Source organism: Vicugna pacos, chromosome 12 (genome assembly GCF_048564905.1).
Source record: "Vicugna pacos chromosome 12, VicPac4, whole genome shotgun sequence".
In the NCBI taxonomy this organism is placed as follows: Eukaryota; Metazoa; Chordata; class Mammalia; order Artiodactyla; family Camelidae; genus Vicugna; species Vicugna pacos.
Window position 1 is genome coordinate 55,877,300 of NC_132998.1, and position 24,938 is coordinate 55,902,237.

Here is a 24,938-nt window from a genome sequence, read left to right on the forward strand (position 1 = left end):
TTTATTTAGATCTCAGAAACAAGAAGAGAAACGCACGGAGAAACACAAATCTTACCTGAGTTACCATTTTCTTTTTCTCCATAAACCGAAGGGAACAGCTGGTGAACACTTCAAAGCAGTCGTGCTGGGGCACACCTTCCACAGCTTTCTTTCCGCCCCCCTCCCCCCCCAATCTAGATATTTAAGGGTGGGTGACTGTTCTCCCTTTATCCCGTTTTCCTTCCTTTTTCTTTCTAGTGTTTCTTCCTTTCTTTTCTCTTCCTCTCAGGCAGTCTCTCCCCCTCCTTCTTTCTCCAGCTCCCTCCCATATCTCAGGCAGATGGCTGAAGGAAGCCCCACCCCTGAATGCCTAAGGTAATTAATCAGAGTAGAGCCCCACCTCTTCCTCCTCCCCCCACCCCCTCCCGGCAGGCTGACATCTCCCAACTCCAGAAACAGGCCTGCTGCAGAATGGCAGTTTGGTGAGTGCTTTGCGCAAGCGTGCGTGTGTGCGTGTGTGCGTGTGTGTGTGTGTGTGTGTGTGTAGGACGGAGGAGGGGGAGAGACAGGGAAGGGCAGGCGCCATGCGCAGGCATATTTTAAGGAATGAGTATCTTCGATGGTGGCATTAATTATGTAGCACTGGAAGTATTTACAGCAGCTTACCACAGTTAATACAGATTTTTAAATATTCCATCCAAGAATATCTGGTAATTACTAAGAAATGAAACAAGAATTATTTTTTACAAAACATATCCACTGATGTGCAGTTTATATATAGTCGATTTGATAAAAGATGAGCAGAGCTGCTTAATGACAGTTGGCTGGAAGGTTTTCAAGGAACGGGACCATGCAAGAATCTACTTGTCCTAAACCAGTCTAATGACTGCAAAGGACAAAAGGAGAGGAGGAAGGTTATTTAAGTGCTTGTTTTTTCTACTGTAAAAAACCTGGGGATTCTGAAAAAGGTGTCTACAAACATGACTGCTTAAGAAACATCAGGTGGATACAAATCTGACTGCTCAAGGCTCCCAGCTTTATTAAAAATTCTGGTTAACTGAGAATTCCCCCTGTGTGTTCCCCAGCCTTCTGTATTCAGCCTCTACTGAAAAACATAAACCCTTTCTTATATATACACTGGACATCTGTGTCATTACTGTAAGGAGTATTGGTTGCTGTAGGGGGCTAGAGATACAGAAGGTTTGGTAGGATGTTTACTGAACAGAAGAGTTTCTTTGAAGTTCTCTTGAAAAGTCATAATGAAACACAGCATCAAAGGTGTGATTCAGTCTAGAAGTCCTGGTCAAAGTCCTAATTCTGCCCTTTACAAGTGATCTTGGAAAAGTCTTTAATCTCTGAATATAAATGTCATAATCTCTCTACTATCATTAAATATTCAAATAAAGTAATCAATGGGAATATGTGATGAGTGTTTATCTCATAAAACAAAGAATTTCTAATTTTTTAGTATTCTAATAAATAAGACGCCATTCTAAAGGCTTTTATTATATATTTTAGTTATGCTATACTTATCACGTTATCTCTAATAGGTTACCCAAAGGGCAAAGAGATTCCAAAATTAAGCTTCCAATTTTTAAAATAAACACATAAAGACATCAAAATTAAAAATAGCAAACCACACTGAGAATACACAATTTTTTGCTGACTCTATGAGGACTGTTTGGCAAAATGTATAACCAAGCTTTTAAAAAGTGTACTGTCTAATAATGTTGGTTGGCACACTGTCAACAAAACATTATCATACTACCATCCAAAGTAATAATCACTTCAGCAATTCTGAAAAGAAGACACAGGAGCTACCAAACAATCTGTAGAACCTGGAGAAACTGGTCAAGTCACAGCTATTTACTGAGTCCCTACAATATGTCAGACACTCTTCTGGGCATTTAACAAATATCTGCATACTTCTGGTAGAATCCATAATATGTAAAGAAATATGTACAAAAGAATGGGATCTTAAAACATAGAAAAAAATTAAAAGAAATAGATCGGTACTAGGCTTGTTCTTATTTAACATTTTTAGAAATGATCTAGAAGATAGAACGTCTCATATTCTCTGAATTTGCAACTGAGAAGACAATTAGCAGTCAAAAATTTTGTAAAATGATTATAAATCAATAAAACATGTTTAAAAAAAATTTTAAAGACAAAGTGAAGAAGCAAAAAAGAGGTAAGTTTCACTGGTAGCAAGACAATGCAGTGTACTTCTGGAAAAATTTAAATCATATTTATGGAATAATTATTTTTCAGTTCTAACATAAGAAATACACTGAGAATCAGTGTATACCAGTCTCTGAACCCACTGGTCCACGACAGTGCTAGGGTAAAATCCCTGGAGTACCAAGAGACAGACTCCCCGACTCCCCACCACACATGCACACACTACCCTTATGAAAGCTGTGGCGTCTTGAAGCCTGCAAGCCTCCCTACAAATGGACAGCAAAGCCCCCAAAAGATACTTCTTTTAAATAAAAAATGAGGGATACCTACAGTAAAAAGTCTAAGACTAGGATAAAGGTTTCCTTAGGCCTGGTATTCGTGCCTCTTTTCTACATTTAGGACCAACATTTTATACTGCAAATAATACACTTATAAAAGTCATTACCACAAGAGTATGAGCTAAGAGTAAAAATAAATACTAACATAATTTTCATAAACTCACTCACAGTGAGTACTGGACAAACTCAAGGATATTCTGCAGTGTGTCGCTGATTTTAAAGTCTGGCATTATAGAGGACAATGTGCTCTCTCGTGCCCTAGTGAGAGAAGAACAACTGAACGGCCTGGATCTGAACCAGCAAAACAACTAGAGTTCCCTGGTGGCTGAATGTGCTCAGCAGTGTACCAAGGAAAAACTCACTTGAGAGCATTTTCTGGGTAGGGGCTGGGGGTGGGAATGAGGGGGTTGGGAAGGTAGACAGGCAAACATATAATAATGTCAGCTAAGGGAGGACACCGTGCCTACCTAATGGAACAGTCTCCAGCTCCCAGCACAGTGCCTGGTGTATGGCAGTTGGTACTGGATAAATATTTGTTCAACAGACAAATGAAGGAGCTTATCCTAGTTGTCTCAACATCTTCATTGTTTCCTCCCTGTTTCATGTAATCCCCAGAATTCCAGCTTCCTTTCCCCCATATGACTCAAAGGAAATTTATTAAAGTCATCAAAGGCCAGTGAAGGCCAAAGTCAATGGACATTTTATATCTTTTTTGACTTCTCGGTGGCATTTGGCACTCCCTTCTCTAGGAAACTCATTCTCACCTTCAAATGACACCAGCCTTTCCTGATTTTCCTATTTCCCTGATCACTCACTTCCCCATCTTACTCTTCTGCCTCTGTCCACCCTCTATGTTGGTATTGCTTGAGGTGCCATTTTCAGACCTCATTATACTGCATACCACAGGTTCTTAACCCAAAGTTCACACAGGCATTCTGGTGGAAATTTGTTTTCTTACGTGCATTTCTGTGCAGAGAGGGTCTACAATATTCATCAGATTTTCAAAAGGGTACAAATCTCAAAAAAGTTAAATGTTGGTCTTCAGTTCCTGCGGCTTCGGGCTGACAAACTTGCTTGTTCTGGGTGATGTCACCCATCCCACTGCCTCGATTACCGCCCAGATACTTTGATAACCCCCAAATTCCTATGTCCAGTCGTCTTTCCTGAACTCCAGATCAAAATATCCAACTGCCAAATAATGGTCATCTCCATTTAGATATCCTACAAATTTCTCTATTTTAAAAGTCCAAAACTAAATTAAATTCTCAAAACTGAACCACTAATTCATTTAGCAAATGTGAGTGCCTATTACGTGCCAGGCACCATTCCAGGTGCTGGGGGAAAACAGTAATCAACAAAGGAAATAAAAATCCCTGCACGTGTGAAGCTTGGATTCTAGTACTCACTCCACCACGTTTGTTTTGTGAAATGTGGTTAAACTTCATAACTGGTAAAATAGGTACCACTGCTTGAGAAACCTACTTTGTGGTAGCTTACCAGGCAAATATATCCATTCTTAGCTCATTTCCTCCTCAAGACAAGATGTTTTAATCTCCTCTGTAGAGATGAAGGAACAAAGACTAGTTGAGGCTAAGTATCTTGTTCAAAGTCACCCAAGCCAGCAAGCTGAAGAGCCCAGATTTAAACCCAGACTCCTCCTCCTCACTCAATACCACACCAAACCAGATGCAAGTCCTATTGATTTCTCGGAAATCTGCCTTTTCTTTTCATCCCTAGCACCACAAAATCAGTTCTGACCTTATTAATTGGCATGTAGCTCCCTACTTGTCTCTGCCTTCAGTCTCTTCTCAAGCAAGCTTCTCACTACTGCCAGAGCTTGATCTTTCTAAATGAAAATCTCATCATGCCACTTCCCTGATTAAAATCCTCAACTATTTCCCAGAGTCTACAAAGGGAAAAAATACTAACTCTTAAGTAGGCATGTAAGAGACATAATGTGGCTTCAGCATACCTGTCCAGAGTCCCTCTCCCCATCCACCGCTCTTCTCTCCTCCATACTTTATGACTTACAGTTAGTTCCTCCATGCTTCTGGGTTTTTTTTTTTTTTCCTGTTTTCTGTTCTTACTCCTTTGAGTATGGCCTTTAAGGCTAATTCATCCTTCAAGGCTCAGTTTAGGGATCCCCTGCAGCAGAAAGCCTTTCTTGATCTATCTGATCCCGTATCTGGGTTAGGAACTCCGAACTCCTGTGCCTTAGTGCCTAAGCCATGATTCATATTGTTTCTGCATAACTTTGACTAGACTGTCAGCAATCTGAGGGCAGGAACTGTGTTTCACAATCCTAACCCAGTACCTAACCTAATGCTTGAATACCTAGTAGATGAATAAATGTTTGATGAAATAAAACAATAATGCCTTGTTTTCTTCTTTTTTTTTTTTTAAATTGAAGTATAGCCTGTTTACAATGTTGTGTTAATTTCTGGTATACAGCATGGTGATTCAGTCATATACATACATACATACATATATATGTATATATATGTGTATATATATATTTCTTTCCATATTTTTCATTATAGGTTATTACAAGGCATTGACTATAGTTCCCTGTGCTATACAGTAGGTCCTTGTTGTTTATCCATTTTAGGTATAGTAGTTAGTATTTGCAAACACCAAACTCGCACTTTATCCCACCCCACCGCGTTTCCCCTGGGGAAATTATCCCTTCCTACCTCCTTTCCCCCAGGTAATCATAAGTTTGTTTTCCATGTCTGTGAGTCTGTTTCTATTTTGTAAATAAGTTCATTTGTCTCACTGTTTTTTTTTTTAGATTCCATATATAAGTTGTATCATATGGTATTTTTCTTTCTCTTTCTGAATGCTTTGATTTCTATCTCTAGCCATTTATTTATCCATATATGGGTACAAAACGATGAAGAGCATCTATGTGGTTACCAAAATATTATCAAAGCATTATTTTCTTCCCAAAGAGTACTTGGAAATACCTTCAAATTCATAAATTTACTTCAGTATCTTAGAAATTTGAAGGCAAAAGGAAGATGTATAAAATGAGAGAGGAAAAAGGCCTTATTTTCAACATTATTAGAATAGTTCAGATTCTAGACAAAACGATACTCACTGATTAAAAAAAAAAAAAGGCTCACAACTTCAGGTAGTCCTGCTCTACACAACTTTACATAGATGGGGCTCAACTTCCCCACCTGCCACCCACATACAAGCAATGCTATAAAAGCAGATCCAAGAGTCCCTGGCCAGAAGGCAGCTTTTGCTCATACTTTCCCAGGCTGCCACTGATGCCCAAGTGAAAAGCAATATTAAAGGGACAGCATTTCCTGCAGTAATAAAAACTTGTTAGTATAAATGTGCTTCACAGCATGCTCCCCCCAACACAATAACCCTAAGTGTAAATAACAATTTACACCTAACAGATATTAAATACCTTCCCAGAAGCATCTCCAAGACAATACTACTTTAATATCCTTTGCCCCAGCATCCCTTTTAATATTTATAGATAATTCTATTATAGACAATTCTATTTATAGATAATTTATATATATATATATATGTAATTTATAGATAATTTATAGATAATTCTGTTATGTCTTAGCTCTTTTTTTATGGTTTGGGAAGGGTTCAGTTATATAGAACCCATTCTAGAAAAAAAAAGGTGAGAATACAATTTGAATCAAATTCTTTAGACCTTATGCTTATAAAAATCAAATAACCCTTGTATTTATTTCTTGTCCCCAAAATCAAATCTTTAGAAAAAGACTACAAATAGCATCCATTAAGATACAGGTGAGGCCAGAGAAATTAGAAAACATCAATTTATAAATTTTTAGTTAGATTTGCATAACATATTCTTTAAAGTATCCCAAACTCTAGACAACTAGAGTCATGTATACAATTGAAATTATGTGTACAATCTCTGTATTCTCTGACAAATTAAAGAAAAGGTTCTCAGACAAATATTAAAGGATGAGACACAAATTTACGACTAACCAAATTATCAAGAAAACAATAAATGAAAACTGAAGTGTACTGTTTCTCCAGTAATAAAATGTGCCATGTCTCTATTACTAAATTACTGGAGATTCTGCTTGTTTTCTTCACCACTACATCCCTGTGCCTGGCACACAGTATGGACTCAAAAAACATCTGATGAGCAATAAACTAATTCAAAATGAGAACTTAAGGGATATCCCTCTTCATCCATCTTCCCACAATGAAGTGGACAGCCTATGGGCTAACCGACTACATCATTCTGCAGACCTGAGCACGCTCTAGGTAAAGGTTATCTTTTACATAGGTCACGTTCTCTCAGTTTTCCAGATGCCTAATGTCCTTAAGAGCTGTACTTAGCTGCCCTAAACCCTCAAATCAGGACACTGAGCTACTATGCCCCCAATAATGTAATACCCCGTGTCTACTTCCTCCAACTGCCCCATTCACCTCAAAATGATAATCAGTGCCAATGTGTTCAAGGGGTGACAGGCTAAGTAAAATGGCCTCAGGGAAAACTGTGATAATAGATGAACCCCTAACTTGCAACCTATTAGTTATCACATAACGTAAAATTTACCGTCTTATCCATTTTTAAGTATACAATTCAGTGGTATTAAATACAGTGGCCCCTTGAACAATATGGTTTTGAACAGTGCAGGTCCGCTTACACGTGGATTTTTTTCACTGAATATGTACTATAGCACTACATGATCGGTGACTGGTTGAATCTGAGGGCGCAGAACCATGGATATGAGGGCTGACTGTAAGGTTATATAGGAATTTTTGACTGCATAGGGCTGGTGTCCCTAATCCCCATGTTGTTCAAGGGTCAACTGTATATTCATAATTTGCTACCATCACCACACCACCCACCTCTTCATTTTTTAAAATGAGACTCTATATCCATTAAACAATAATTCCCCAACCCCCAACCCCCCCTGTCCCAGAGCCCCTGGCAACCACCATCCTACTTTCTGTCTCTATGAATTTGACTACTCTAAGTACCTCTTATGAGTGGAATCATACAGTATTTGTCTTTTTATGACTGGCTTAGTTCAATTAGCATAATATCCCCAAGGTTCACCCATGTTGCTCCTTCTGTCAGAATTTTCTTCCTTTTTAAGGCTAAATTTTATTCCACTGCATGTATGTATATTTTGGTTATCCACTCATCCACTGATGCGAAATTGTGTTGCTGCTTCTACCTTTGGCTATTGTGAATAATGCTTCTATGAACATGGGTATACAAATATCTTTCCAAGACCCTGCTTTCAATTCTTTTGGGTATATACCCAGGAGTAGAAGTGCTGGGTCATATGGCAACTCTATTTTTAATTTTTCAGCAACTGCCATATTGTTTTCCACAGCAGCTGTACCATTTTACATTCCTATCAACAGTGCACAAGGGTTCCAATTTCTCTACATCCTTGCCAACACTTGTTATTTTCTGTTTTTTTGACAGTAGCTATCCTAACAAGTTACAGTTTAACCATCCAGTCAGAAGTGATAAATGTCTAATCTAAAAGAGTAATTTCAAGAACAGTTTCTCAAATAGACTTTTTATGGGAAGGGAGACTACACTCATTGTCCTTTATTCATATCCAACTAGCCCCTATCTACTTACTCTGCCTGTATTTTAAACTGCTTTGGCCCAGATTTGGTTCTGCAAAAATTGTAACTAATAAAATAACTAATTTCAATTGTACACTTTTAAGACAGGCATAATTTTATTAACCTCAAGGGCAATAAAAGGTCAAGTACCTAAAATACTTCAGTGCCCTGTGTTGAGAACTCACTTTATTTCAGTATCTCAACACTAGCAATTCTAGAAATACTTTATTTAAATAATAGGTGCAAAACCTTTAATTAAAAAAATACTATTCAATCACGGTTTCAATATTTTCAAATTGCACAATGCACTGGTACAGAACCACAAGTAGTATGCAATGAGGAGGTTTGTTTTAACTAAGTACAAGCATATAAAAAGCTAAAAAGAAAATTTTGTAACTATAGTTGAGATAAGAGTTTGGGTAGCAAACAACATCTATTACTCATCTATAAATGCACTGGAAAAAAACTGTTACTCTAACAGAATTAACAAATAAGACTGTAAGATAGTTTGAGATCCTTCAACTTAAAACGGCTTTTTCAATCACATTGATTTTCCTGATGTAGTAGAGAATGTACTCTTAAATTTTAATATCCTATTATCTGCATTTCTAAGCTACCTTAATTTCAGAGAGAATAAACCTACTAAATGGAGCAAAGTCAAGAAAGTGCTGTTTCAAATACTGAGCACCAAATTTATCAGTACTAAATCTTAATGACTGAAAAGATTTGGGGTGGCAAATTCATTTTATCATAAATGAATAAAATTTTACTGCAAAAGACTTTATCAAACATGTCATAATTTCTAAATAGGAATCCTTTAACCCACCCCACAATTTTTATTACTGCAAGAAATGGCCAATTTTCTACATCAAAAATTTTATTTACATACTATAATTTTTTTTTTCATAAATCTCCAACACCTCAATCTTCTTTGGAAACACTTTTTCAGTCTTGTCTTCTGAGACGATTTTACTTCTATTATAGTTACTACAAGTCCCTTCCTTTACTAGTTGGGTCTCAGAAATTTGCTTTTCACAGATGTTTCTCTTCACATCTGTGCACATCAATATTTACTTGTAAGAAGCTTTGCTTCAAATCTAGTCTCATGACACTTTCAGCCTGAAGCTGTTGCACAGACCAATCTATTGTTTCATGCCAGGAGAGAGAGAGTTCACAGATAAATGAGACCCAACTCGTCAAATATATCAAAACCTCATTATGGAAAATACATACTTCATCAGAGCAACTCAAAATAATGAAAAATTATCCAGTTAATATAAAACATACAGTATAGACCAATGTGTTAGAATAGAGTTAAAGAAACACAACCATATCCCCCCCACCCACGTGCCTTCCACACTGGTAGCTTAAGGCCTGTCCAAGTAAGTTTACTCTGGAGGGCTCACACAACAGGCCCAATTAAAAATAGCTTGCCTTTAGGCCCAACATACCTAATAAGATATACTTGTGTGTCTGTAACTTCCTTTAACCCTATGTATTTCTGTCCAAACCACAACTTTGGAGCTAATTATTAGAAAACTGGCTATTTGAAAGAAAAAATAACCAATGCCACGAAAACAAACTAAATCAAACTGAGAAACCAAGTAGTATCTATAATCCAGTTAACTGTATTGATAACCATTTTTATTTTCCGCTTCTAGGTTTTCAGCACAATCAATGAATACTTCAAAGAATCATGACACATGAAAGATCATCTAGTCCAACCCATTCATTTTATATACAAGGAAAGTGAAGTCAAGAAAAATGAAGCTATCTGAGCACGAACATGGAGGTGGTTAATACTACAGCTTGAATCAGATTCCAGAATCTTTAACTTCAACTTCACTCACTATACTGCTACTAACTTAAAGATAAAGTTATTCAGGAATATGCTTGATAAAGACCTAAATTTTTATGATTCTAGATTTCAACAAGTTAGTAACTAACATGGCAATTATCCCATCACTGAACAGTCTAAAATGTTACAATAAGTGTGGAGAGAGCGCCCTCTACTGTATATTACCTTTCTGAAAAATACAGCAACAATTGGAAACGCTATCTGTGCTTCTCATCTACTCAAAAGGAAGCCTGAAGTTTACTACAACATATATATGGGGGCTTAGTTATGTTACATTTACAATGCCAAGCACACTATTTAAAACACACACACACACAAACACACACACATCTCTACTTTTAGGATTGAAAGCAACCACTCCTGCCCAGCCCTCAATTCTACAAAATTCAAACCTCCTGTTATAGCAAATGAGCAAATAACTTCGGGAAATCTGCTCTGAGTGGTACCAGGTCAGAAGACAGGAAGTTTATAAGCATTTCATCCCCCCATAAGACCCTCACATCAATCAAATACTATCTAGAAAATAAGTCATAACCCTTAGCTTACCTGGACAACAGGATATTGATAATCCATACAATACACACCATACATAGCAAAGGGGAAAAAAATCTTCAGATAAGACAGTACAAAAAGTGTCTAAGCTTTTGCCTTGTTTGATCTGGCTGTCCTGTCCAAAGGAACTAGGGAGCACCAAAAAATCCTTGGCCGACTTCCAGTCTACGCAGATAGGTATGTTGGCTCAGATGATGAAGAGCTTGGTTCAGCCCACGCTTCCACCCCAATAAGATTCAACACTACACAGAAGAACATTCAGGGAAAAGCAAAAAGTTCCGACTGAGTTATAGACTGAAAACGACACTAGAGATTTGCTGTTACTGTTGGTTTTAAATTGACAACTCCTCCAGAAATTCAAGAGGCAGAGAATGACAGCCAAGGAAGGGAACACAGGCTCCTTAAAGTGGCACACAAAAACGGTAGGAAGCACAAGGTATCCGGGATCCAACATGATATATATATTCTAGGCTTTAAGTACGTCAGAGGGAACACTCCCAATCCAGAACATGGAAAGGCAGATGGGACTGGTTTTATTTCTCTATTTCTTCTTGGGCGGGACTGCACGCACGCGCATGCACGTACACACACACACACACACACACACACCCTTCTCACTGTCTCCGGCAGAGACAGGTGTTAGGATTAACAGTATAAAATCCTTCTGCCATGGAAAGGAATGGGAGAAAAATGAAGTCACACTGCTACATGCAGTAAAAGGATCTCTTTCATGACATTGTATGTTTCTGTATCATTTAACATCTCCTCCACTGTGCTTTAACAGAAGCTAGGACAGCTGGCAGGATCAGCACTAGAAAAGAGGAAGGTGGCCCCAACTCTGAGGCAACATGAGTCCACTGGAGACCTTCAGATATGCAAGATACTCTCTCTCAGCTGTTCCAGTCAAACATGGAAGGATTAACTCCGGCTGCCTGCAAAAAGGTTGGGGGTGGAAAGGTCTTTTCAGAAAAGCCAGTTGCTCTTCCCCTTTTAGGAAGCTGCTATACCCACCCTGCCATTATATACAAACACACATGTGCACACATATTTCTATAACAGATTTTAAAAGCAATAACAACCATGGACAGGTGTTAAGTCAGTCTGACAATGCATGGTAAGTTAAAGAGGTGGCTTTCAGAGCCTAAATAGCCCATCTAAAAATCAGAGAACTGCTAAGTAATTCTTAGGAAATAGGATAAGAGTGAGCAGAAAGTAAAGAGAAATGCTCAGTAAGAGAGACATACCATTTATAACTATCTCTCCTAAGAAATCTCCTACTTGGGGCAAACATTCAAAAGTTCAAAATGATAAATAATTCTAAATTAGTTTTAGGAGCTCTGATCTCCCTAATCTTGGAGAGCCAGTAATATTAGAACATGTTTTAGTAAGATTAGCCCGTGAGGATTATTTGCAACTGTGAGGCATTTGTAAGAGTTTAAGAATTACCATGCCCCCTTCATCCCCAGTGCAATTTTTCTCCTTTTATGGTCACTGCAATTTATTTTATTATTGTTCAGGAGAAATTGTTTTTTAAGAGTCAAAATGGCCTTAATACATTTAAGATAGATCTCTTGGTTAAGCATTTATCTTAAATCGGTTCTAAGACATTAGGAGGACCATTACAATGTACTAAATTATCTTCAGATTGCTAATACCGATTCTATGTGTATTACACATGAGGGACAATAATCAATTCAGTGTAATTTTTAAAAGTTTACTGGATATCTATTATACACAAGGTATTGTGCTAACAAGCACTGGAGAAATGAACAGATACAGTTCTACTGTAAAGGAATTTGCAGTTTATGGGAGAATAGATGAGTACCCAGGTAAAACCGAAAGGCAAAACAACGCTACAGCACAAAATTAAACATTGTAAGCAATTTCTTATACAGGGAATAACATTTTCAAAAAGCTGCTCTTTATGAACACTTCCATAAAGTGTCACTTTCTCACCACTAAAACTATGAGGCCGTTCTATGTCAGTTCTTAACAGAGATTACCTGAGCCTTAGAACATTTTTGATCTGATTCGTCACAACTTAAGGGCTTGTAATATACATTCTAATTGTCCTCTATATAGTTACTAAAATGGTAATTAAGAAATAACAAAAGGAATATTTCTGTAATAAAACGTTATACTAAATTTCCCCTTCTAATCAAATCAAGTAATTCTCCAGTCCTCCTTCCTCCTGTACACACGGCCGTCCCACCTTCACTGTACTTCATTTCATACACAGCAGTACTGGCCACACACATACTTGTAAACTAACATCTTAAACCACTATTACATCTTCTTGATATGACTGGTATCAAGATTCTCTTGATAGGAAAACTGGGAAATGATGATACTTACAAACCACCAAGGGCTGTGATAATAAACCATGGCTGACAAACTTAACTTTCATGAGTTAACTCAGTTCAATATCTGATGGATTAATCACAGAAGATGGAATTTTCCTAAAGATGACAGATTATAACTCAAATTCTAGAACAACTGACACAATTTCAGCCTAAAAGTGCTCCCCAAATATGTTACTGAGGGCCTCATCAATTTCTGGAGCTTTAAATTCTTATTGAGGATAGATTTACACATATAAGATGAAAAGATGAGACTGATAAATTAAACAAAAAAAATTATATTGCTCAATAATGGTTAGAGTGTAATTCCATATTTGTAAATGCACATATGTATCTGTGTATATTAATCAATAAGTTACATGTGTAATTTATAAGCTTTATGTCTTACATGTAAGTTACATGTTATATTTTTATATACACACATATAACTTACTTGTTGACACACACACCAATATATGCCATAGATAGTATGTATTACATTCACATACACACCCACAGACACACAATTCCACACATACATTATGACAGGCATAAGACAAAACCGACACCTATAGGGGGGTGGGACAGTGGGAAAGTGAGTTGGTTTTCATTTATTACTTTAGAGACAAACTTCTAATTTGTTCAAATATATTTAAATTGGCATTTATTGCTCCTGTAATTTATCTTTTCATAAGTTTAAGGGAATCACAACAGATTTTACTTTGAGTACAAATACTTTAAAAATTAATAATACTCTCTCAGTCTCTCATTTATATTATCACATTTGCTTTACCTGACATGATGGCGTAAATATAAACTCTCATTTAATCCTGGAGGATTTAGACACTAAATAATCTGTGCTCAGTCTAGTTTAAATAATGAGCCCTTCAGAAAAATGGCAAAATAATTCAATATGTGAATTATAACTCCCTGTACTTCTTGTCTTTTTACTTACTTCTTTCTGTAAAATTTTTAAAATTCTTTTAATTAAAGACCAATAATTTAGTCAAACTTAAATTCTAAAATACAGAGAGAAAGGCAAACCTTTCACCAGGAAGACAGCATACTACAAAAGATTAAATTACAACAGGGTGAAAGGGTTGCTCTCCTTTCCTAACATACAGTCTTTCTGCAGACTAATGTAGCCTTAACAGAGATTCTATGCATACATCGGAAGTTCAATATCATTGTTTCAATAATTTTCCTAATTTTCAAATTGACTTAAAAAATGGAAACAAAAAATGTAACCATTTTCAACTCAGAAGTTACTACTAAGTGATTCCCACCCACCCCAGAACATACTAGGTATTTCCTTTAAGTTTTAAATACTATCATATTCATTCAAATAAAAATTTCAGAAATAAAAAGACTGATTCTTCACAATAAGGTCAGAGTTATTTGCTGACAATTTTAATTCAAATCATTTGAAAAAGTACACGCTATGCAATATTATTAATGCTTTTATAGTATTAAAGTTTTTATATACTGATCAATTAGAAATATGAATATAGAAAATAGCCTTTCATATATATATTTCTATATATCTCATTAGCAGAGATATTTAGATTGTATGTTTCAACATTTGGGCACACCTACAACATGTCTGTTAAACAGAATGTAATGATATCAGAAGGAAATAAATCTAGTGATATTTAGGAGTGAGATATCTAGAAATTAAGCTTGAGATTTATGAAATTTAAGTTTTGCTAACAATAAAGCAGACAATCTATCATATCAGTCCCATGCCAGAGGACACAGTTGGTGACACTGTCGTGTAATCTGTACCATCTACTGCCCTAGGGATCTCAAGACTTACCAAGTACTGGATAATCAGAAAATATTTGACATTCTTCTCTTTTCTACTCTCTCATTCTTGTTTTCTTCTCTCCTTTTCCTTCCCTTCTGCCTACACCACAATCCTACCAAGAGTGTTTAAAGATACTAGTTAGGCCTCAGGGTAGAATGCTTTGGCAAAGATTGCAAAGACCTCTTCTCTAAGGTTAAAACTGGGTTTAGGAGCAATCTCAGAAGGTTCTCAAAGATTGCCGTGTACTGGGATAATATAGAAGTTCAAAAAGAGGCAGGACTTGAGATAGACAGATGAGGACGGAGGGAATGGGAGAAAGAAAAATCTGTATGTAGGCAAAATAATGTATTTAGAAATATGTAAGAATTACATAGGGACCCATGTGACTAGTCTACTTGACTGTGGGTGAATAGTGGCAAATGACAAGAAAAGCAGGTTGGTATCCTTGCGGAGGGCCTAGGACATCAAGCTACGTATTTCAGACCTAATCTTTAAAGACTGTTTGAGAGGGAAAGAGGGCTACAAAAATAACATTTTGTGAAAATGGCCCTTGGTGGCTGCAGGAAGAATGGAAAGGGAAACAACCAAAAGGTGGGGAGGCCAAACAGGGGCTACTACCACAACAGCCTACAGATTACTGAAGCAAAAATCACATGTTAGCAGTAGGAATAAAGAAGGAACAGATATAGAAGACATTACAAAGACAGCATCCACAGGAACTGGAGACTGTTCAGATACACAGCATAAGACAGAAGGCAATTAAATGTAACACCAAGGTTCTAAGTCTAGTAACTGGTCAAATAAGTATAACTCTGCTAAAAAAGGGAAGTCAGAGCATGAACCAGTTTGAAGTTGGAGCAAGACATCCAACAGAAAATGTCTAGGTGGCAGCCCCAGAAGAGAAGTCAGGGCTAGAAATGAAGATCCAAGAGGAGTATGGGAGGAATAGTCAAGGCCACAATGATTTAGTCCACATGTACTGAACAGCAACCATGTGCTTCAAAAAAGAAGAGAGGGAGAAAAGAGAAAGAAGAGAGAAGAGAAAAAAGAAAAGAAAAGAAAAGAAAAGTAAAAGAGAAAGGAAAAGAAAAGAAAGGAGGGAGGGAGGAAAGAAGGAAAGAGGAAAAGAGAGAACAGTTGATATAAGGCAAAGGCTGAAAATAGAACCTTAAGGAATACTCACTTCTAGAAGGCAGAAATAGCAACAAAGGATAAAAAGATTAAGCTGGATTGTGTCCTATTCACAAAAGCCAGGACACAGAGGACATCTGTTACTTTTCCTCTATCCTGTGTCCCTTACACTAGGGAAAGTATTTCATAAATTAATACCAGAGATGAGCATACAACAATGTCAAGCAGAAATACAGAAAGGTTAAAGAGAATGAGAATTTAGAAAAAATGATTGAATTTAGCAAAGAGGAGATTAATAGGAGTTTTGAGAGAATTGTTTTAGTAATGTCAGTAAAAAGATTGCAGCAACATTGATAAATTCATGATCAGAATGAAGAATAGACATGATGCCTGCATATAAACTTTAACAGAACTTCCTACCTTTGGTTACTTCTTTGTCTTCCAAGTGGTAATTAAACACAAAAATAATTATTGATACATTCAACTACCCACTGTTGCCTCTATCAAGGTGGATTTTTATCTTGTTTTTGTTTTTTGCCTCTCTGTCTTCGATCATACCGTTTTTGTACCCATTTCAAAATGTCCAAAGCTGAAAAATGGACTCCATCAAGGCCTACCTTACATACTATATGCCCCACGAAGCTCCTCCTGATTATTTCCAGCTGGAAGTAATTTCTCTTTTGTCTGAACATCATGATGCTTTATTTCTAGCTGACTTACAGCACTTACCACTTTCTATACATTCTCAGGCATACTTGTTTTACTAGATGATTTCTTTAAGGATAGGACTTGTCTCTTCAACTTTGTATTTTTTCAAAGAATTAAGCCAATACCTTTACCAATACCAATATCAGATATGCTCATCACTATACAAAAAGGGAGAGTCTGCAATTACTTGAAAATACAAATCAGAGGTAAATAAACTAATCACCGTACACAGACCATCTTTTATTTGTTCATTCAGTCAACATTCATTCAACCAAGATATCCCCAACGCTGTATGAAGCCCTAGGAACAGAAAAAGCTCTCAAAGAGCTGACAATAAGGGAGAGAAAGTAGAAAATAGTAAGTACCAAAACACTATTTGATAAAGGACACACCTACTACAATGTGGCTTGGGAGAAAAATAAAGAAGCAACTGTTACTGCAGCCGCCACTGTCACCATCTAATTTCCCAGGGTGGTGGAAACCAGGGATACTTCACAAGCAGTTAATGCTTGCAATGAATTGTGAAAAGCTAGTAAGAGCTTTCCAGGAGGACTGAGGTCAGTAGTGAGCATAAGCAAAGCCACACTTAGGGTACTTACAGAAAGGTAGGCAGGTAAATATATGCAAAAAAGTCAAAAAGCCTTTTAAAAAATATTTATATAAGAGTTATCTTGGTTGCAAGGTCTGGTAAAAATTGTTGAATTTTTTACACCAATGGAAATGTTTTAAATTGTTTCTGCCAAGAAGAGCAAATCACAGTGAAGTCCAGAAACACTCCTTTGTATGACACATGGTACAAAAGGAGGTGCAGTAATAACAAGGTATGCCAAGTATGGCTGAAATATGTTATTCTGTTTAGAGTGACAGACGTGGCATGCAAACTGTGAGGCCAGGAATTAGCATTTTTGTTAGAAGTGTCTTTCATCACTTTTTCATTCTAAATCAGTACTACCAAGAGGTAAAACATATCCATAAATCATAGGACAATAGACATTCACTTTAAATCCAAAAGGCAAAAAAGTACATAAAAGATAAGGGTAAATGTGCAACCTTTATAACAGAAAAATATCGTAAATATTCTAATACTGTTCAGGAAATACGTCTACAAATGATGCCACAGTTACCTTATATAATAGTGCTTTTTACCCTCTGCAGAAATTTTCATCTCAACTAACTCATAGTATCTCTGTGGTAGATCACAAAAATGGTCACAATATTTCATAGCCTCCCTATCAAGAGGTGGAATTTTCTCTCCACTGCTTGAATTTGGTCCTAGCTTTGTGACTTGCATTGGCCATTGGGACACTGAGAGCAGAGGCTTGACAGCTGCTTGTTTGTTCACTGGGGCTGCCCTCTCTTGCTCCTCTCTGGAACCCTGGGCTTACCATGTGAAGAGCTGTGACAGATGAGAAACCAAGTGGAATAAGGATGAACTGTTCCTGTTGAGCAACCCTTGCCCCAACCAATGAAGGAGCTTGCCGACTGCCAGACGTGAAAGTGAGGTCATCCTAGACCACCCGGGGCCCATCCAACCCAGACTAGAAGAATCACTCAAATTCCTGACCCACAGAATTGTGAATAAATAAATGATTAACGTTGTTTTAAGCCATTAAGTTTTGGGGAGGTTTGTTATGCAGCAAAACCTAACAGACATAATCTCATTCACTGCATAGCATTAAAAGGTATATCTAAATATTGGCACTGGTGCCACACTGTCTTAATTACTGTAGCTTGAAATCAGGCTGTGTTTTTCTTTTTCATAAGTGTTTTGGCTCTTCTAGGTGCTTGGCATTTCCATATAAATTTTAGAATCAGCTTATTAATTTCTATAAAAACCTTGCTTGGATTTTGATTGGGATTACATTGAACCATAGATCAGTTTGGGAAGAATTACTGTCTTAAGAATATCAATTCTTCTAGCCTATGGACATAGTATATCTCTTCATTTCACTATTCAAAAATAGATTTTTAAAGGTTATGACCTTTTTCAATGTATGTGCTAAAATCAAATGCTATACCTGGGGGTATAGCACCTCATTAACAGTTTTCCAAAGTCCACTAAATTCCATAATATTCACATCCATATAAGACAGTGTGGTATTGGTGTCAAACAGAAAAACAGATCAATGGAACAGAATAGAAAGTCCAAAAACAGGTGCAAAGGCAACTCAGTGGAGAAAGAACAGTCTTTTCAACAAGTGGTACCAGAACAACAGGATATCCATATGTAATAAAAATGAACCTAGAGCTGCAGTTTATGCCATATACAAAATTTAACTAAAAATGAACCATGGATCTAAAAATGTAAAAATATGAAACTGTAAGACTTCAAATAGAAAATCTCTGCAACCTTGGATTAGGCAAAGATTTCTAAGATATGACACCAAAAACACAATTCATTAAAGGACAAATTAATAAATTGGACTTCATTAAAAACTTTCGCTCTTCAAAAGACACTGTGAGGAAAATAAAAAAACAAGTGATAAATGAGGGAAAATATTGCATATATCTGATAAAGGATATCCAGAATATATAAGAACTCTCCAAGCTCAACTGTAAGAAAACAAGTAACTCATTTTTTTTAAAAAATGGGCAAAAGATTTGGACACTTGACCAAAGAAGATACAGGGATCCTAAACGATACTTGAAAAGATGTTCAACATCACTACTTAATAGGAAATTAAAACCACAACAATACCACTACATGCCTATTAGAATGACTAAAATTAAAAAGACTGACAATACCAAGGGTTGGCAAGGCTACGTAGGAACAAAAAGTCTCAAATACTGTTGGTAGGAATGTTAAATGGTATAGCCAGTGTGGAAACAGCATAGGAATTTCTTAAAAAGTTAATTATACACCAAACATATGATCCATGCAGTCCACTTCTAAGTATTTACCCAAGAGAAATGAAAACATATATCCATATAAAGACGTGTACATGAATACTCATAACAGCTTTATGTGTCATTGCCTAAAACTGAAAACAACCCAAATGTCCATGAACAGATAAATACATGATGAACAACTTGCGGTATATCCACAATGGACTATTACTTAGCATTAAAAATAAATGAGCCATCAGTAAATGAAATAACATGGATGAATCTCACAATAACTATACTGGGTGAAAGAAGCCAGGAAAAAATAATATTGTATGTTCCCATAAAAATACAAGAAAAAGGATACCAATCTATAGCGCCAGAAAGCAGATCAGTGGTTGCTTGGAAATGTGCAAGAAGTGGGTGGGGATTGGAAGGATTACAAAGGGGTACAAAGAAACCTTTGGAGATGATTAATATATTTATTATCTGGGTTGTGGTGATGATTTCATGGGTGTACACATATGTCAAAACTTAAATTATAAGCTTTACATATGTATGGTTTATTCTATATCAATTATACTTCAATCAAGCTATTTAAAAATTAAAACAGTGAATTCCTGCCTGACTTACTGCAATGAATTTTCAGAGGGCTAGTTATTTTCTTTTGTGGGGGAGTGTGGACTGGTAAGGGGATGTAGGGGAAAGTCACCAGTATGCCCTAAAACATTATAGAAAAAGTCTTATAAAAAGGAAGATTATGGGTATGGTGGCAAATTAAATATGAGATTTAAGCAGAAGAAAAAGGCAAGTTCTTCTGAAAATGACTTCTGATTAGTCTAGGTTAGACCCCTGCCACACGCCCCCTTAGCATTTGTTCATATCCTTTTCAACTTGTCACACACGTAATTTCTGCCTCTCCCACTCCAGGAGAGCAGGGGCTATACAGTCTGCCTTATTCCTTAAAATACCCCTAATAGTCAGCAGAGTGGCTGATCGGTGTCCATAAGCAACACACTGTGTGGTTAAGAGTCCAGGGTTCTGAAGCCAAACCACTGGGATTCAAATTGCAGCTCCATCACTTTTAGCTGTGTAACTCCGGAGAAGTTGTTTAATATCTCTGCCTCAGGTCCTTCATCTGGAAAAAGGAGATAGTAATAATACCTACCTCATAGGGCAGGCACAATGATTAAATCAGCTAACGTAGGAATAGGCTTGGCATACAGCAAATATTAAATCATAGTTGCTGTTTTTGTCACTGTCGTCATCGTCTCCTCCAATAATTTAAGAAAAGCACTTAAAGGAGATTCAGAATTACCTGATTTATGAAGCCAGATCTATATCTGAGGAGTAAGTGGTCTCAACAGGAAGCAGAGAGTATGTAAAGAGCCATATAATTGTGTCAGAAGGAGGAAGGCGGGGACCTCCTACGCATATGGCAATACATTTCTGTTGAATGATTTACTCAAGGTGAGAAGAACATGCTTGACCAAGAAGGGGAGGTTGGTAAATAAAGCAGCAGAGAAAGTACCATGTTTTTTATCCCAAAGCAAATCTCAAAGTGCAAGGCAGGTAACATGTTCTCTCTTTCTAACTAATAGTACCAAAACACAATGAGAAATCATACCCTTGTGTTAAAGACGGAAAGCTAACCAAAAGGCGAGGCCGTGTACTGCCTCTCTTCTTGGAATGTGCTCATCATGCTCATGCCTTACAGATGAACTGTCAGGCATCACCTGACATTCATCCCTACTGGGGATGGGGACAGGGCTCTCTCTGATAGCAGCAGTGCAGCAGTATGGGATTCTTCGGGTTGGCACCAGCCTCTTCCTTGATTCAGACCTATAATCTCTTCTGACTTTGATTTAATACAGCAATTACTGGTAATGTGGTTTGAAGGAGATAAATGCCCAGGGTAGCCGGCTGTCACTTACTCTGCTTATGATGCAAGAACATTCTTTAATTAAAATTCTCTTTATGATAAAGAAGCTGCTTCACTGAATGGTTCTGTGCAGCCCCGATATGGAGCTTCCCCCAAAGCGGATTAGAAATCAAAGTTGCCCCTCCTTACTTTTGGCAAAGCATACAGATACACAATATTACTCCATCACCTAAAATGAGTTCCTTAACCCTAAATTTTTCTCATTATTATAATTAGATCCTGGTATCAACTTCTTTCCACTTCTCACAACCACAATGTCAGCATTATAGTATTCCCAATAATGAAGACGCATCTCTCATTTTTGTAAAGGAGATCCCTTAATTTCCTTTTAAATAAATATGCAAGGTAAACATTCATAAACATACATGCATACAAAGACTCTGTACCCATTTCCTTTAAAAATAAAAGATAGCTGAATATAATATAATATAATATAATATAATATAATATAATATAATATAATATAACATAACATAAGTCTGGTTTTATTTTAATTCATAATGCAATGGTTTGTTATATAGTTTATATCTAGGAATCCTTGAATAACTGTCATAAGTGAAATAAGCATAGAAAGATTAATAGAATCCACCAGGGCTGTTTTGCCCACGACATAAAGCCATCATGTTCTGAAAGATGGAATCTACATTAGATACTCCAATTGTTGGTTAACCAACAAGAGCAAGAACCACTCAACAACTAGAGGGAGAAAGTAATTACATGGGGCCTCGAGAAAGATCATCTGGAATTGGTTTGCTAGTTCCTGAATCAATCAGTAAAACTGATGCTCCAATTTCAAAACTTCCCACCCCTAAAAAAAGAAATCAGAAAAAAAAATACTACTCTACAGTTAGCTTAGCTAGGATCTATTATTTTGATTGCCTTGGAGAGGATAGTCATTGACAATTATCTTTTTCAAAAAAAATAAAGAAACAGAGAGCACAAGGTCTACATCAGTTGTTTTCTACAAAGTGGAAGCAAGGAGATCTCAGACCAAATGCATACTTTCCTTTCCAATGGCACACAGTGTGATTTTAACGTGAAGGTCAGAAGTTAAGAACTGATTTTGTATTCTGCTGCAGGAGACTGGAGTCTCCGTTACAATCAATTCAACTAATATATTTTGACTATGAGCCTCTAAACTCAAATAACATCCCCCTCTCAGAAGAGTGCCATATGCCTGCTCAGGAAATCCAAGATGAAGACTAGATTCCCTCTCAGGAGGCCTTGCCAAGACCCATTTTAATCTTAGGTGTATGAACACAGAACTGATGTCATCCTTGCAATACTAATGCTATTCTGGAGAAGTCTGCCTCTGTAGTTCCATGTGAGAAAAGTGACCTTCTTTTTGAGAGAGAGAGAGAGAGGGCTGGTGGAGAGAGATATCTTTGGAAAAACAACTATATGAATATATACAATACAGAAATACAACCCAGCCCTTAGGGAAATGGCCTGGCATAATTAACAAGATTAAAGAAGGATTTAGGATAAATAAGATGAAAGTTAGTCTGATCCTTACAGGATTAAACTCAAAATCCTAATATGAATCCAACGATTTTTAAGATCAACACCATATAACAGGATTAAACCAATAGCTGCTTTTGTTTTCGTATTGGAAATAATCACATGTTGGCAAATCTAAGCCTCGGGCACCACCTCAGCAGGTAAACAGCTGGAGTTCAGGCCTAAAAATTGCGGCCTTTACTCTAACTTGGCTTGCTGAGTGCCTGTCTCCATAGGTCCAAATCCCTTATGTGTAGATCCAAAGCTCAAAAGGTTTCGAAAACTGTTTCCTTCTTTCTTCTCCCCTCCCTCACCAAAACTTTCTTTTATGGTAGTGGAAAGGGGACTCATTTGGTGATAAAATGGGACCCAAACACCATAACTGGTGTGAATATTAAAATACATTTCTCTGTAAATATATCAATGAATGTGATGACCATGTGTTGCCCATGCCCAACAAGGGTGTTACCCTAACACAGAGTATAGATACTACTTTTCCTTTCTAAAGTCTAAAAGATTCCAAATTACAATAGATATCTGGCCCCAAGGGTTTCAGATAAAGGCCCGTGGAACTGTAATAACTTTCCAAATGTGTAGTTTAATTTAAAAAGGGTACCATGACATGAATAATGGCAAATTTAGGAAAACAAATTAAATTGCTGACACAATAAGTAACCAACATGCCAAATAATGGCTATCAAACTGCAGCCAGGGTGTCTAAGACAGACATGCGCTGGGGATAAATTAGAAGAGATAGAGACCCAGCTGGAACCATATATGTTACAGGCTGATAATTACATTTTAATAACGGCCAGAAAAATTGTACATTTTGAGGAAATTTTCTCAAAAGTCTACTTTAGGGGTTTTTAACACTTGCCATAAATCAAAGGTAAACAACAGCAAAAAAGAAATTGGGAGTGGGGGAATTATATACCAGAAAAGACACCACGAAGGTTCTATTCAAATAGCATAATTAGATAGATGTCTATTTCGTAAAAATTGCTAATTCTTACAATTTTAATTCCTAAAAAAATTTAAATAATTCAGAAAGACAGTTTGGAAGACAGCACATGTACCATTTATTTCTGTTGGGACATTTGTATTAATAAATTAATTTTTAAATTCACATTTATATTTATAAATTAACTTTTAAAAACACCAGTTATTTCTTTTGGAACACTTACATTTATACATTAACTTATATGCATGTTTCTCTTTGACAGAAATACTATCAATTAATATAAAACTAGCAAACTTCTGCTTCCAGGAAGGAGTACACACACTTCTCTATTCCTCCCACTAAGCACAATTTAAGATACTAGACATTTTATATATTAAACAAACATGAGAAGACTCTTAAAAGGTGAAGAGAAGAAAGCAAACTGGGTCAGGACCTCAGAACATGGTGGAGTTTCCTGGAGTTTTTTTTAAGCCTTATACAGCACAAACTTGGAGCTAAAGAACCTGAAAAGGCCAATGGGTTCAGATTAAAAAGCTGCCAATGAAAGCTTGCTCTCTGCAACCAAAGGACATGGAAAAGGCCACTGTAGGAAGCTAGAAAATTTTAGACTGCACTAGTCCAGCCATACCCCTAACCCTATTGCCATGCACAGCAGCAAAGGCCAAGTGGCAAGCCTGGACTTTTACCCTCACCAGGCTATAACCAGGCATCCCAACACCCGTGTCCAAGTAATCTAATTGTTAGAGAAGGAGAATTAGGGAGCCTATGTAGTCATCTCCAGAAAACTATAAAACTTTCAGGGAAAAACAGAAGAAAATCTTCAGGACTTAGGCCTAGGCATAGAGTTCTTAGACTTAATACCAAAAACATGATTAACAAAAGGATATCAAAAATTGATAAATTAAACTTCATGAAAATTTAAAGCTTTTGTTGCATAAAAGACCCCGAAAGGTAAGGAAAAGACAAGTCACAGGTAGGAGAAAATATCTGCAAGCCACCTATATGACAAAGGACTAGCACTGAGAATACAGAAGGAACTCTCAAACTCAATGGTAAAGAAACAACCCAATCAGATCATAGGCAAAAGATACTTACACCACCAAAGAGGATATACAAACAGTGAATAAGCACATGGAAGGATGTTCATCACTAGACATTAGGGAAATGCATATTAAAACTATAATGAGATGCCACTACGTATCTATCAGAAAAGCTTTTTAA

At 36.8% G+C, this 24,938-nt stretch overlaps 1 protein-coding gene across 11 annotated transcripts in view; it reads right to left on the bottom strand.

Annotated features, from left to right (window-relative positions):
- RBFOX2 (RNA binding fox-1 homolog 2) overlaps positions 1 to 24,938 on the bottom strand; it is a 239,608-nt gene that overhangs the window by 82,609 nt on the left and 132,061 nt on the right. The window contains exon 1 of one of the 11 annotated variants that reach the window (XM_031683353.2): positions 56 to 338. The exons of 8 other annotated variants lie outside the window; for them this stretch is intronic. In XM_031683353.2, the coding sequence (XP_031539213.1) occupies positions 56 to 82 (27 nt within the window). In that variant the 5' untranslated portion in view covers positions 83 to 338. Of the gene's footprint in view, positions 1 to 55; positions 339 to 24,938 lie in introns of those variants that run through there. 2 more of the 11 variants (XM_072973438.1, XM_031683352.2) reach the window with 2 other exon arrangements.